This window comes from Jaculus jaculus, chromosome 5 (assembly GCF_020740685.1).
Source record: "Jaculus jaculus isolate mJacJac1 chromosome 5, mJacJac1.mat.Y.cur, whole genome shotgun sequence".
NCBI classification, from domain to species: domain Eukaryota; kingdom Metazoa; phylum Chordata; class Mammalia; order Rodentia; family Dipodidae; genus Jaculus; species Jaculus jaculus.
The window spans coordinates 87021305-87034105 of NC_059106.1; the positions used below are offsets into that span (position 1 = coordinate 87021305).

The 12801-nt window shown below is 44.5% G+C and overlaps 2 protein-coding genes and 1 long non-coding RNA gene across 6 annotated transcripts in view; 1 reads left to right on the top strand and 2 right to left on the bottom strand.

Annotated features, from left to right (window-relative positions):
* Bend5 (BEN domain containing 5) overlaps nucleotides 1-6790 on the bottom strand; it is a 46785-nt gene extending 39995 nt beyond the window's left edge. The window contains exon 1 of one of the 3 annotated variants that reach the window (XM_004663244.3): nucleotides 6516-6790. In XM_004663244.3, the coding sequence (XP_004663301.1) occupies nucleotides 6516-6741 (226 nt within the window). In that variant the 5' untranslated portion in view covers nucleotides 6742-6790. The remainder of the gene's footprint in view (nucleotides 1-6515) is intronic. The other 2 variants (XM_045149300.1, XM_045149301.1) reach the window with 2 other exon arrangements.
* The window catches only part of Agbl4 (AGBL carboxypeptidase 4), a 1499625-nt gene that overhangs the window by 270682 nt on the left and 1216142 nt on the right, over nucleotides 1-12801 (bottom strand). The window lies entirely within an intron of this gene.
* LOC123460727 overlaps nucleotides 6565-12801 on the top strand; it is a 67308-nt gene continuing 61071 nt past the window's right edge. Inside the window, exons 1-2 of the long non-coding RNA XR_006637155.1 lie at nucleotides 6565-6742; nucleotides 9936-10386. This is a non-coding gene — a long non-coding RNA (uncharacterized LOC123460727). The remainder of the gene's footprint in view (nucleotides 6743-9935; nucleotides 10387-12801) is intronic.

Consider the following 12801-nt stretch of genomic DNA (forward strand, 5'->3'; position numbering starts at 1 on the left):
TTCCCCCCTTCATTTTTAAAGAAGCCAAAGCTCAAAAGAGCTGAGTTCTCTTTCTCTCTTTAACAATTATTCACACATGCGAGGGTATATGTGCATGCTCCAGAGCCTCTGCTGCTCACATGAACACCAAATGCTTGCACCTTTTTTTGAATATAGCTTAATTGAAACTGGGCCTGCAAGCTTTCCAAGCAAGTACCTTTAGTTGCTGAGCTACCTTCTCAGCCCTCATTCATTTTTTTACAAAAGAAATTTTTACAAAAAAAAATATTTCTAGCCCAAGCTAGCCTTATATTTCTGATACTCCTGCCTCAGCTTCTTGAGAACTGGGATGGCTCTAGTTGCCTTTCTTAGTATATCTCAGATCCCTCAAACTCATCAACATTTTAGTTTGGGTCTTAGAGTGTTTGATGGAACTCATAATTCCTATGAGTCTAGTTTACTTGGAAACACATAGCCCACTACCTGACACCTACACCACTCACTAAACAGTTGCTTAAGTAGCTCTGTTCTGGGTAAAACCAGAAGCCCATGGATATAGAATCATAGAAAGGATGTGCACACTGAACCTGAACTCCAGGGAGTAGTATCTACTTTGCAGGCAAACAGGAATGCCTGTTCATCCTGTGTGGCCATCTGATGTACATCTGGGCCACCTGCTATACTTGCAGAACTTAAATGGGTCAAAACATTGTCTCTAGGCTATAGATTTTTTTTTTCTGATAATGAGGGTATACACATGATCTGTCTATTAAGAGCTAAGACAAAGTACATAGGCATGCTAAAAAGAGAATTTGGTCTTGGACCAAAGACTTCAGAGTAAATTCTATTTTTTGTTTTTTTGGTGTGCTTTTTTTTTTTTTTTTTTTAAAATAAAAGTTAGGTGCTCTTGAATATCAAAATACATGTAAAACCTCAGGCTGGAGATGTGGCTTAGCAGTTAAGGCACTTGCCTGTGAAGCCTAAGGGCCCATGTTCAACTCTTCAGATCCCACATAAGCCAGATGCATATGGTGACACATGAGCAAGATTGCACATGTGCACAAGATGACACACATCCCAGGACTTCAATTGCAGTGGCTGGATGCCCTGGCATGTCAATTTTCTCTCTCTCATTAAAAAGCAGAGAGAAAGTAAAGAAAAAAAAAAAAAAGCTTTGACTTGCCTGGAACATTTTCTTTCAGCCTATAAGCCAGGACTCTGAAGCACTCTGCAGCACATATTATTTACTTGCAATAAATATGTGAATCTTGAACACTAAAATTCACATTAGCCTCCACCTCCAATGGCTAACATTCCAGTAGAATTTGCAACAGATGACAGCAGGCAAGTTCCAATCTTTGCTCCAATGTATATCAGCAGAAACATGTCAAAACCTAAATTAAAAGTTTTCACTTGCTTTAAAAAAAAACCCTTTGGTTGGCAGTCTCCCTCTGATGACACGCAACAATCTTTGCATGTGACATTGCTGCTACCTTTGTAGAAGCTCCAAAGCATTTCTGGAGCAAGTGATCCATTTGCACTGACATTGCCAAGCTGGGACCTGAGCCCGGAATGAGCTAAAATTACCAAAGCAAGAAGAACGTGGCTTTGGAAGTTATTTTCCCCAAGTGTGGGGTTTTGACTTTTTCCAGATGAACAAAGTTGAATGAAATATCAAAATCCTGCTGCAGATTTCTGTTCTTTAAAAAAAAAAAAATCTGCTTAGAGGTTCATGTGCCCTCTACTTCCTCTCTCCAGACATAAAAATGCACTTGTCTTCCTAAGTGTAAAAGTTCAACACAGTCTGACCTGAGTGGACTAGGCGCTGGGCACGGTGATGTACACAGGGTCAGTAGGTCAGTACCCTGAAAGAAGCCTAATGTCTGGCAGGAACAGTGACAACTAACCAAAGCAGTCATGAGTGACAAACAGCAGAGAGTTTTGAGGAGGGAGAATCTCCCTTGGGGGAAGTGGGGAACAACCAATGCCTGAGGCAGGGAGCCCTTTGTACTTTTTTCACCCCTCCTTCACTCTCGGAGCTGGCTGGACCACTAATGAGCCTTCCTTCCACAGTGGAAAGTGAACTCCACTTAGAAAGTGGTCTCGTGTCAAATGAGATGAATCCATCTTGGCTAGCTGAGAAGTGTGCCTCAGTGTGTGTGTAGTCACAGAAAAGCAAGAAATACTCCAAGTGTTGGGCAAAGGGAAAAGGTGTGTAAGGCTGGAGAAATAAGGCAGGGCTAGGGGTGGCCTGCAGGGCAAGGAGTCCAGGCTAAGAAGCTGCAGCTTTATTCAGCAGTCCATAGAGAGTGAGCTGCAAAAGCTTCTAAGGAGAGCAGTCAATTGATAAGGCAGTATTGTAGAAAATCTGGAAGTCCAATTAGCAGGCTACTGCCCTGGTTTAGATGAGCAGGAGTGAGGCAGGTCTGAACATACTAACTAGTGGAGCTGAAAAGGAAAAACTCCCAAGAGAAACTATAACAACTCCTAGAATTGGTCCCTTCTCTGTATTCCCCCAGGGCCTGAGTTCTACCTCTGCTTAGTACTTACTTAGCAGCCCCAAATCCCACACTTCCCAAGAACAGTGCATATTTCTTCTTCATTACTCTGCACCCCCCCCCCCTTAGAACCCTTAATAACAGAGCCTAATAAGTTAACCACCAACTGGCATGAATCATGCTAGCATTGAAATCATAGTGCCTTGGACTCCATGCATGGGCCACAAAGGGAATTCAGTGCAGATGCCCAGAGAAAATTGCATAAAAATTGAAAGATCTGAGCTGCAGAGATGGCTTAGCAGTGAAGGCGCTTGCCTGTTAAGCCAAATGACGCAAGGTTGAGCCCCCAGGACCCATGTAAGCCAGATCCACTGGGTTGTGTGGTGCATGTATTTGGAGTTTGTTAGCACTGGCGGAAGGCCCTGGTTTGCCAATTCTCTCTTTATATGTCTCTATTGCTCTCTCAAATAAAATAAAAGTTAAAAAAAATTGTAAGATTCTAAAAACCTAGAGACTAGTGTTGGTCCCTAAATTCTAAATGTTGGAATCACAAGCAGGCTTGATTGTAATTAGACAACAGGGAACTCTCCACACAGGAAGTTCTTACTTTTGCAACCTGCTTGGCAAATATTTCACCTCATGACTGAGGGATTCCTTGAGCTATATGGATCCGTTATGGGGGACAGGACTTTGAGAAGATCTCTTTAAGCAGATGATAACTGAAGGACAGGGTTGGGAAGTATGTGTGCCCTGTACATGGGAAGCTGGTCTGGTAACAGAGGTAGAAGAGCAGAATGGGCTGAAATAATCAGTATCATTGTCCTCAGGTTGGAAAACTTTCATGTACAGTTGCGCTTTCCTTTTACTCGGTTCATGCCATGCTATGTGGCTGATAGCATATCAGTCACCTTACACAGGAGACTGCCAAGTTGAGACCTGGCATTAAAAGATTGGTGCTCCATTTTTGGATCTGCCATTTATTAGCATGTGACTACAGGGAAGTTCCTGAGCATCAGTGTGCCTGTCTATAAAATGGAAATAATCACAGCAATACTTATCAAGAGGTGCTGAGAGGGTTAAAAATGCACAGGCTCCCAACAAAGGGCTGGAGAGATGGCTTAGCAGTTAAAGAGCATGCCTGTGAAGCCTAAGGATCCAGGTTTGATTCTCCAGATCCCATGTAAGCCAGATGCACATGGTGGCGCCTGCGTCGGGAGTTAATTTGCAGTGGCTGGAAGCCCTGGCATGCCCATTTCTCTCTCTCTCTCTCTTTCTTTCTCTCTCTCTCATAAATAAATAAAAGTAAATCTTAAAAAAAAAAGCTGTAAACAAGGATAGGTTTTGACTTTTCTCAAGCTGGTATAAATTGGCATCAAGAAAGCAGTGCACTACAGTCTGACATGCTGAAGCCATGGCATAAAGCCGTCGTGGGCAGCAAAACATGAAGACTCACAAGAGCTGGCTCTGACATTTCCTTGGTTTGAGAAGAGTTACACTTCATGACAGCTCTGGGTTAGCCTTGGCTAATAGTAAGTAGTTAACACTTCTCATAAAGTGACACCGAAGCTTCCTCTGCTGGTGCTAGAGAGGGATTAATTGCCTAACCCTCAGTAACCTACAAACACAAAACCTCCTCTGCAATCCTCTTGAAGAATCATCTTCTCAAGCTACTTCCATCGAGATGTCAGATGAGCTCTACAGGTTGTGACCATAAGCAATTCTCAGAGTCACCAGGTGTAAGTTGTGACAGGGTTGCCAGACACACAGTAGAGTTCCTTAGGATAAATGCATTCCCAAGTACACTTTGGCCTTTCCAATCAGACAGCAGCTCCAATTTAAAAATTAACCAGCTGATCCGTAATTCAGTGTGACCTAGTCACCCTCAAGTTGTCTTTTATATTTTTCCCCCTATTTTCTTTTCTCCCGAAGGGGAGAAAATGAACAGAGGTGGGAGGAAGCACTTTTAACTCACTTTGCTCAAACTGGCATCACACTTCCCATCTGCTCTGCTAGTTTCTAGATGTAGCCTAGGCATTTATTTATTTTAAATAACACTAAATATTTATGTAAATTTCACCTTAGGTGAGTAGTCTATAGTTTCAAACCCTAAGATTTTGTACACCAATAGCTACATGCATCTTACTTCTGAAAACTTGATGTAAAATGAGAACTGTGGTGATTGCCACCTGCTTAACTAGCCTCTGCAGTTCCTAAAGAGTACAGCACAAGGTGTCTGTTTGCTGGATGGATGGATGGATGCCTGAGTGGATGGACAGGTGGATGAACAATCTCTACAAGAGGAAAACAGCATTACACACTGAGGACTTTGCTATTGATATCTATGTGACTCCCATCCCTTCTACTGTCCTCGACCTGTCCAGATTTAGGAGTCTGGCAAGACACTTGCTTTTATGAGAATGAAAGCTAAGGTTCCATTTAGGTATAATTTCTTCAGGCCTATTCTCTTGGGGAACAAATTACTAATCCCTTTCCTAGGCAATTAAAGGTAAGGAAGCAAACAAAATAAAACCTAGTTAGCTATAAAAGCTCCTCTGTTCTCAAATCTACCTCATCTCATTCAGTTTTTCTGGCTCCAGGTATCTGGTAATGGGTAGACCTATTTTTGTCCCACCTGTTAAAAACAAAAATGGGGGAGGCTTTTGCCCCATCCTGTCAAAGAGAGGTCTACAGTGTTGATCAATTTCAAGTTCTTCCACTCCATAACTTTCACAAACCTACTTTCTAGAAGTAACAGGAGATGGCAAAAAGGGATTAATCATGAGGCTAAATTCTAGTCTACTGCTAACTTGCCATGGGTATGTGCCAGGCTCATTAGGCTCAATAATAGGAAATAAAGGACCTTGGCAAAAGTAGAAAAGATCTCAAAACTACAAGATACAAGGTCTTCACTCAGCTCCAAATGTTTGGTGGTGTCCTCTGGATGGAAGGCAGGGTGATTGTTTCTGCCAGCTCTAAGGCAGCACTTTTACCAGCAGTAACTTAAACTGCTCTCCAAAAGGAAGTGATAACTTCCTCTTCCCTGGTGGTGTGCACCCGAGTCTCCTAGAAATAGCTGTGAAGGAGGGCCAAGCATCTTCTCATGAAGATGAAAGGAAGCCTCAGTATGGCAGGTACATCATATGTAGTGCAGGATCCTGAAGGGCCTGTCTTGTCCTGTTACCAGCACCAGAGATATCCTCAGCCATCACTAGGAATCAGTCTCTCCCTCTACCTCCTCCTGTTCCCGCCCCCCTGCGCCTCCCTTGAGTAGAGTTAGGGAGGTCTGGACCTAATCTGACCTAGCAACCCTTTTGTGGCTCTGTGTTCTTTCTCTCTCTCTCAATCTCAACCTCTCAGAGTTTCTGGGTGTGGAGGCAAGGGATATTTAGGACCTCTACCTCTTTACTTCTGACATCTGACTTGACCAGACCAGAAAAGGGCAAGGAAGTGGTGCCCACAGTGCACTGAAGTTCAAGGCCGCCTCATCCCGCTCACATGTCACAGATTCTTTCTGAGAGGAAAGACTATACCACCTAAAAGGTCTAATAGTATCTGTCTTGCTTCTGGCTCCAAGGAAACACCAAGGGCCTTAAAAGGGGTGGGGAGAGACAGCTTGAGAAACTTGAGACAGAAGCAGGAAGAAGCAAGCGCAAGGGAGGTGACGGGGCATGGGGCGGTGACAGGTGGAGAAACGGTGGTGCAGACAGGTGGGGAGAGAAAGGGAAAGTGCAGGAGCTGGAGTCGGTGGAAGAGGGCAGAGGCGAGATGAAGGCAGAGTGACAGCACAGCCCCAGAACGTCAAGGAAGCAGGGAAGACAAAGGGGTCCCTCTGGTCTTTTTAGCTGGTCTGGCCTCTTGGAGACATCCCGTGCCCCAAAGGAGAGCCCAGGACGGGCGAGAGGAGGAGGCCAGAGCTAGCGGTGGCACCCCGGCCCCGTGCTCCCCGAGCCCGGCCTCTCCCGGAGCCTGCCCCGCCCGCCGCCCGCCGCCCGCCGCCCGCCGCCCGCGGGGTCCCGTCCCTCCCCGCCCGCCGCTCACCTGCCAGCGCCAGGATCTGGGCCTTGTGCAGCAGCAGCGCGCCCCAGTCGCGGGGGGCGCGCGGGGGGCTGTGGGGCTCGGCGCCCAGCTCCTCCGGCCCGCGGTACACGGCGTACACCTTCTGGTTGTCAAAATCCAGCCGCGAGCGGGGGCTGAAATCGCGCACGCACGACACGGGCAGCGCGTAGCAGACGTTGTCCTCCAGGAACCGCACAAAGGCGTACATGGTGGGCGCCGGGGGGCGGGCCCCGGGCGGGCTGGTCAGCCCCGGGGCGGGCGCAGAGCTGGGGACCCCGCGGGGGGCGTGAGCCGCGCCTGCGGCCCGGCCGCGGCTGGGGGGCGGGGGCGGCTCCCCGGGACCGGGCTTCCCCCCACTGTTATTGTTCCTGAAAGCTCCGCTCTGCCAATCGGCTGCTCTGGCCTGCGCGGAACAGGGAGGGAGGGGAGGGGGGCGAGGGGTGGGTGAGGGGGTTTGGAAGCGCACCGCCACTCGCAAAGTCAGACCCGAGCAATCACAGCCGGAGCGCGATGCGAGGTGGGAGGGGAGAGAGCGGGCTCAATTGCAGCTATAATAACAATAGTATTGCGGTGTGGGGTGGGGGAGCATTGGCGAAAAAGCACTTTTGGGTCAGCACGATATAGTTCCAACATCGGCACTTCGAAACAAATTACATTGCAACAAGACTGCTTTGCCAAGTACAGGAGAGTGTAACAGAAAGATTGAGGCAGGGTGGCTTGGTGGCAATCTTTATTTGAATCCCAAAGTGCCTACTTGCACTTGCGCGTGTCTAGGAGTTCTGAGGCTTTGAAATTTAGACACCCTCCTCAGCTTTTTAGTTCCCCCACCCACTCTGCTCCCCGCCCCCCCCCCCCCCCCCCGCGCGCCCAGCGTTTTTCTCTTCTTTTGCAAAACTGCCAGTACCTGCTCCGAGGATCAGTCTACCAGAAACAACACTCCCGCCACCCCGCTGAGCTGCCAAACCTGTTTTGGCCCAAACTGGGATTTATCTGGAGTTTCCAGTTGGGTCAGCTGTTGGAGTGGTGCAGTTTGTCAAGGGGCTGAACTCATCCTAAGGAAGCAGTGGTGTCCCTATTCCCTATAGTCTTTCTCCATTGAGGTAGACCCCCACAGCATACTTGCTTGGGGCAGGGACAAGTTGAAATGAAGCAGACAGTAGAGAGCTCTGAGGATGCAGGACTGGGCTTGGCTGGAGTAGTTTCAGGGGTTTAAGTGGGGTACTCAGTGGAATAACAGTCTTTGCCCTATCCTCAATACCACAAGCAGATGAGAACCTGGAAGGGCTTGAAGGCCCCAGACAAGCCATGTCCACCAGTAGAGGAAGAATGTTGACAGGACTCTGCACAGGTAGCTCCCCTGAGAGCAGTCTTTGTATTAAATAGGGCTACTTATATTCCAATTGCCTCATCTAGACAGGGCACTAGGCAGGGGCTCAATGAATCTTGGTTAAGTAAAATTCCACATTAACCTATTCCTTCAGCCATTCACCCACTTTTTCACCCTTTTATTCAAGCAACCAATAATCGTTGGTTCCATACTACATGCCAGATTCTGGATTAGGTTCTGGTGGTCTCTCAGAGATGAAATACCTGGACACCTGGACCCTGTAATGTTAGTGTATCAGAATTTGAGTCGCAGCCTTGAATCCTATGCCAGTATTAGATTATTGTATCAATAGCATATCTTCCCCTTCTTGTAAACTTTACAGTCTGTTAATACAGAGTATTAAGAAAGTTGAAATAATGAGGTTACAGTGAGAAAGTCTTCTCAAAGAGGAATGTTTAATGGAAGTGGTGGATTTGATTAGACATTATATTTTTAATTCATTTAACATACTTACTCTGAAGCAAAACTAAACAAAATTAGTGCAATAAGAGGTTAGTTGTGATGCTCTGTGTTTCCTACATTGGTGAGTGATTTTGTTTGCCACTGTACTCTTATGCTTATGTTCGTATAGCCTATGTGCTTAAACTCATATTGCTATTTCCCACAATGAAGAATTGTTTAATAATAAGAATATAAAACATTTTAAAATTAAAGCACTATGTTTGCATTTCAGATCAGACACATTCATAATAAAGTAAGCCCAAAGCCCCAGATCACTTCATAGTGATCTGGAGAGATCTTTATGCTGTTGAATCCTATCAGCACATAGCTCCCAGATGCAAGGATACATAAGTTCCCCTAAACCAGCACATAAGCAGCCAGCCAGATGTGATTTCCAGTTATTGTCATGCAGGTTTGGGTCCTGTTATGCCCCACACCATTGTAGAACAGAGAGGAACCAAATAGTTGTTCCTGAAATTTGCCAACTTGATTACGATTTGACTTCTTGATTATGATATGACTTCTCTTAAGTGAGTTATTTGAGAAATACATTCCTATAGTGGTCAACGGAAAGTAATGTGTAGAAAAGTTTTGAATGATAAACAACATGGAGCATAGAGAGTTGGCCATGTTTAATGAAAGTCCATGAAATTCCAGACTACTTATGCAAGATGATTTGAGGTAGCACCACAGCCAATTTGTTCTCTGCATCTCAATGAGGATCATTACAAAATATGTTATCAGAATTATTTCTCACCATCTTCCTGGACACAGTTCACTACAGAGTATACTATAAACTATTTGACATTTTCCAAGACAACATGTTTTCATATATGCCTAGCCTTTGTGCTCATCCTAGGGAGTTCTTTCTCCCTGGGTGCCTGATACCTCAAGTTATCCTGCAGACCATCTCATGTGTGTTCTCCTTTATGACATTTCTGCAAGTACCTCGTTGCAGTCATGTCTGCATTGCTGATAGAAATCACCCAACCAAGAGCAGCTTGTGGGAAAAAAAGAGGATTATTTTGGCTTACAGGCTCAAGAGGACACTCCATGATGGTAGGGAAAACAATGACATGAGCAGAGGGTGGACATCACCCCCAGGCCAACATAAGATGGACCATAGCAACAGGAGAATGTGCCAAACATTGACAAGGGGAAACTGGCTATAACACCCATAAGCCCACCCCCAACAATACACTCCCTCCAGGAAGCGTTAATTCCCATATCTTCATCAGCTGGGAACTTAGCATTCAGAACAACTAAATTTATGGGGACACCTGAATCAAACCACCACATACCCCTACTGAGAAGATGGAACTCTTCCTTTATTTGATTCCAGCACTCCTAATGTCCTCACTAGGAAGAGAGGTTTTGAGGACAGACAAAAGCTAGTAACAATAGCATACCAAGTATGTGCCACAGGGCTGAGGAATAAATGCTATGTAACAAACATACTACAGATAGATACCAAGAGAAAATAAAGATCAAATCTCATGCATAGTTTTTCTTGAAAGCCTAATTCTTTTCTTCAGAGTGGGAACTGAATCTCAACTCTTGTCTTTCCCATTCAGGGGTAGAACACTGACTCCACTCCTAAGATGGATACGTTCACAAAGATACTAAAAATCATTACCATAAGGCACCAGTTCCATTTCCCAAGAATCACTAAAAACGGATGCCAACAAGTAAATGCAGACTCCAAGAAATTCTACGTGTGGGTCCACAGAATGGATTCCGGAGAAAAAATGGTAGGCAATGTGCTCAGAGACACTGTGGACAACGGAAAAGCAGACTCATGGTGAACCTACTCTGTGCCATACTGTGCCTCCGACCCAAGTGAAAGCAGAGTCAGAGGTCCTCTTCTCTGACCCCGAGACCACAGCCCTGACCGTGATATAAGCCCAGAAACTCAAGATATTCCTGACTCATAGACTGGCTAATAATGATAATTTAAAAATACAGATACCAGACTTAAATAACAAAATCATGGTTGGATCCCCTCTTTGACATCCCTGCCAACTGGTAATTCAGTTATTTTATTGTTCTTGTTTAGTAGTGCTCTATTATTATTATTATTATTATTATTACCATTATCATTATTATTTGCTTTATTGAGACAGGATCTCATTTAGTACAGGCTGTCCGCAAGCTAGGTGTGAAGCCAAGGCTGGCCCTGATACTCCTATTTCTACCTCCTAATTGCTGGGTTACAGGTGTCACCACCACACTCAGCTTGCCATTCATTCCTAAGGTCAGAAAGTTTACTATTTTCCCTTGATCTTGAGACACTCTTGATCATTCAAAAGGTCTCCTTGCACTGAGACAGACTCTGTTACTTTGTAACTGCCATACCAGGTTCATCTAGAATCTCATGCCAGTCCTTCAGGCATGGAGAAACTCAGAATCTATCTTTCTTTAGCCCATACATCATCACTTTCCTTACCTGTCTCTCATCATATGACTTGGTTTCATTCATGATAATTAGGATATCTACTTATCTTCCAAAGCTTTATTTAAAACACACATGCTAGGCACTGTGCATACATGATCACAATTTCACACCAAATCCTTGGGTGTTGGTATTAACCCTCAGAGGACAGAGTTGATAAAACTGAGAGTAATGGTAAAGCAGTTTGGTTCTGGGAAGCCCGAGAAGGATTGTGGTCCTATGTTCATCTTAAGACAGTTTGTTCTAGAAGCAGTATGGAGATGGGCTGGAGGGAGGGGAGCTACGATGAGTCTCCCTCTTTCTGTGTGCCAAATGTACTTTGCCTCTCATCCAAGTTATTTTAATGGAGCAGAACGTGTACACATCTGGGCCAGCTTAGCAACCACGTCTCGATCTCCTGTGCTCTCCTGTTGAGTTTTCCAGAGCCTTGGGTTCACATCGAGCTCCTTTGGCTAGGCCAGCTGAAACATGTTCAGTGGCAGCACTGGGACTTATGTTTCACATTACTGCATGGAATTCTTGATGTACTTTGCAAAACTATTTTAAGGAGACCTGGATCCTGTGAATTTTTAGAGGAATTGGAGCATGTCTTTTCAACCTTTCTGCTAATGATTGATCACATTTTTTCATGATTTTGCATTTTTTCCTGTGATGTTTGATTTTACTCTTCAAATCTCTGCTTTTTATGTTTTTAAGCCTGTTTTAAAAGAATAGTCTTAGGTTTACAACAAAATTGAAAGGAAAGTACAGAGTTTTCCCACATACCCTTTACCCACATATATACCCTTCCCATTATCAATATTTCCCACTGAAGTGGTATAACTGACACACTTCTGTATATGTATTATTATCTCTGGTGGTATGTATGTTATGTTAGACTTCATTCTCAACACCATGTTTTCTGTAGATTTGGGCAAATGTATGGTGACATGTGTCTTCCATAATAGTATCATACAGAGTATATTTATTGCCTTAAAATTAATTTGTGGGCTGGAGAGATGGCTTAGCGGTTAAGCACTTGCCTGTGAAGCCTAAGGACCCTGGTTCGAGGCTCGGTTCCCCAGGTCCCACGTTAGCCAGATGCACAAGGGGGCGCACGCGTCTGGAGTTCGTTTGCAGAGGCTGGAAGCCCTGGCGCGCCCATTCTCTCTCTCTCCCTCTATCTGTCTTTCTCTCTGTGTCTGTCACTCTCAAATAAATAAATAAATAAATAAATAAATTTAAAAAAAGAGAACTATCACGCACTACTGAAAATAAAGTGTGGGAAGAATGAAATCTCCTTAAAAAAAAAAATTAATTTGTGCTCCACCTATTCAACTCACCCCACCAGCCCTGAACCATGGCAATCACTAGTGATCTTTCTACCATCTCCACTTCCCTAAACCTATGTTTTCTCATCTGTGAGGGTTTTGTGAGAATCCAAGGAGGCATTCTCCATATTCTCTGTATATTAGAACTCAGGACCACTTGGGAAACCTAAAAGGGATTCTATTCTTATATTCTTAATATATGATAGCTACTATTATTGTTGTTATCATAATTATTATCAGGGCTGGAGAGATTACTTAGTAGTTCAGATGCTTGCCTGCAAAGCCAAAGAACCCAGGTTCAATTCCCCAGGACCCACATAAGCCAGATGCACAAGGTGGCACATGTGTCCAGAGTTGTGTCCAAAGGCCCTGGCACATACATTCTCTCCCCATCCCCTCTCTTCTTCTCTCTCTCAAATAAATAATAAATAAGTTTAAATTTAAAATTAATTATTATAATAGTTATCTCAAAGATCTTACTCACATTCAGATTAGGGCAATGTGCTCCAAATATAATAGAATTAAATATAATAAATTGAACAATACTAATGTTTATCCAGCAAGCATCCTAGAATACCTCCATCCCAATGCCCTTTAATGTAAATCCTATGCCTGCAGGTTCTAATCACTGAAGAAGTTCTCAGGTTTCAAATGTCTGAGAGTCTCTGAGGCTATGGC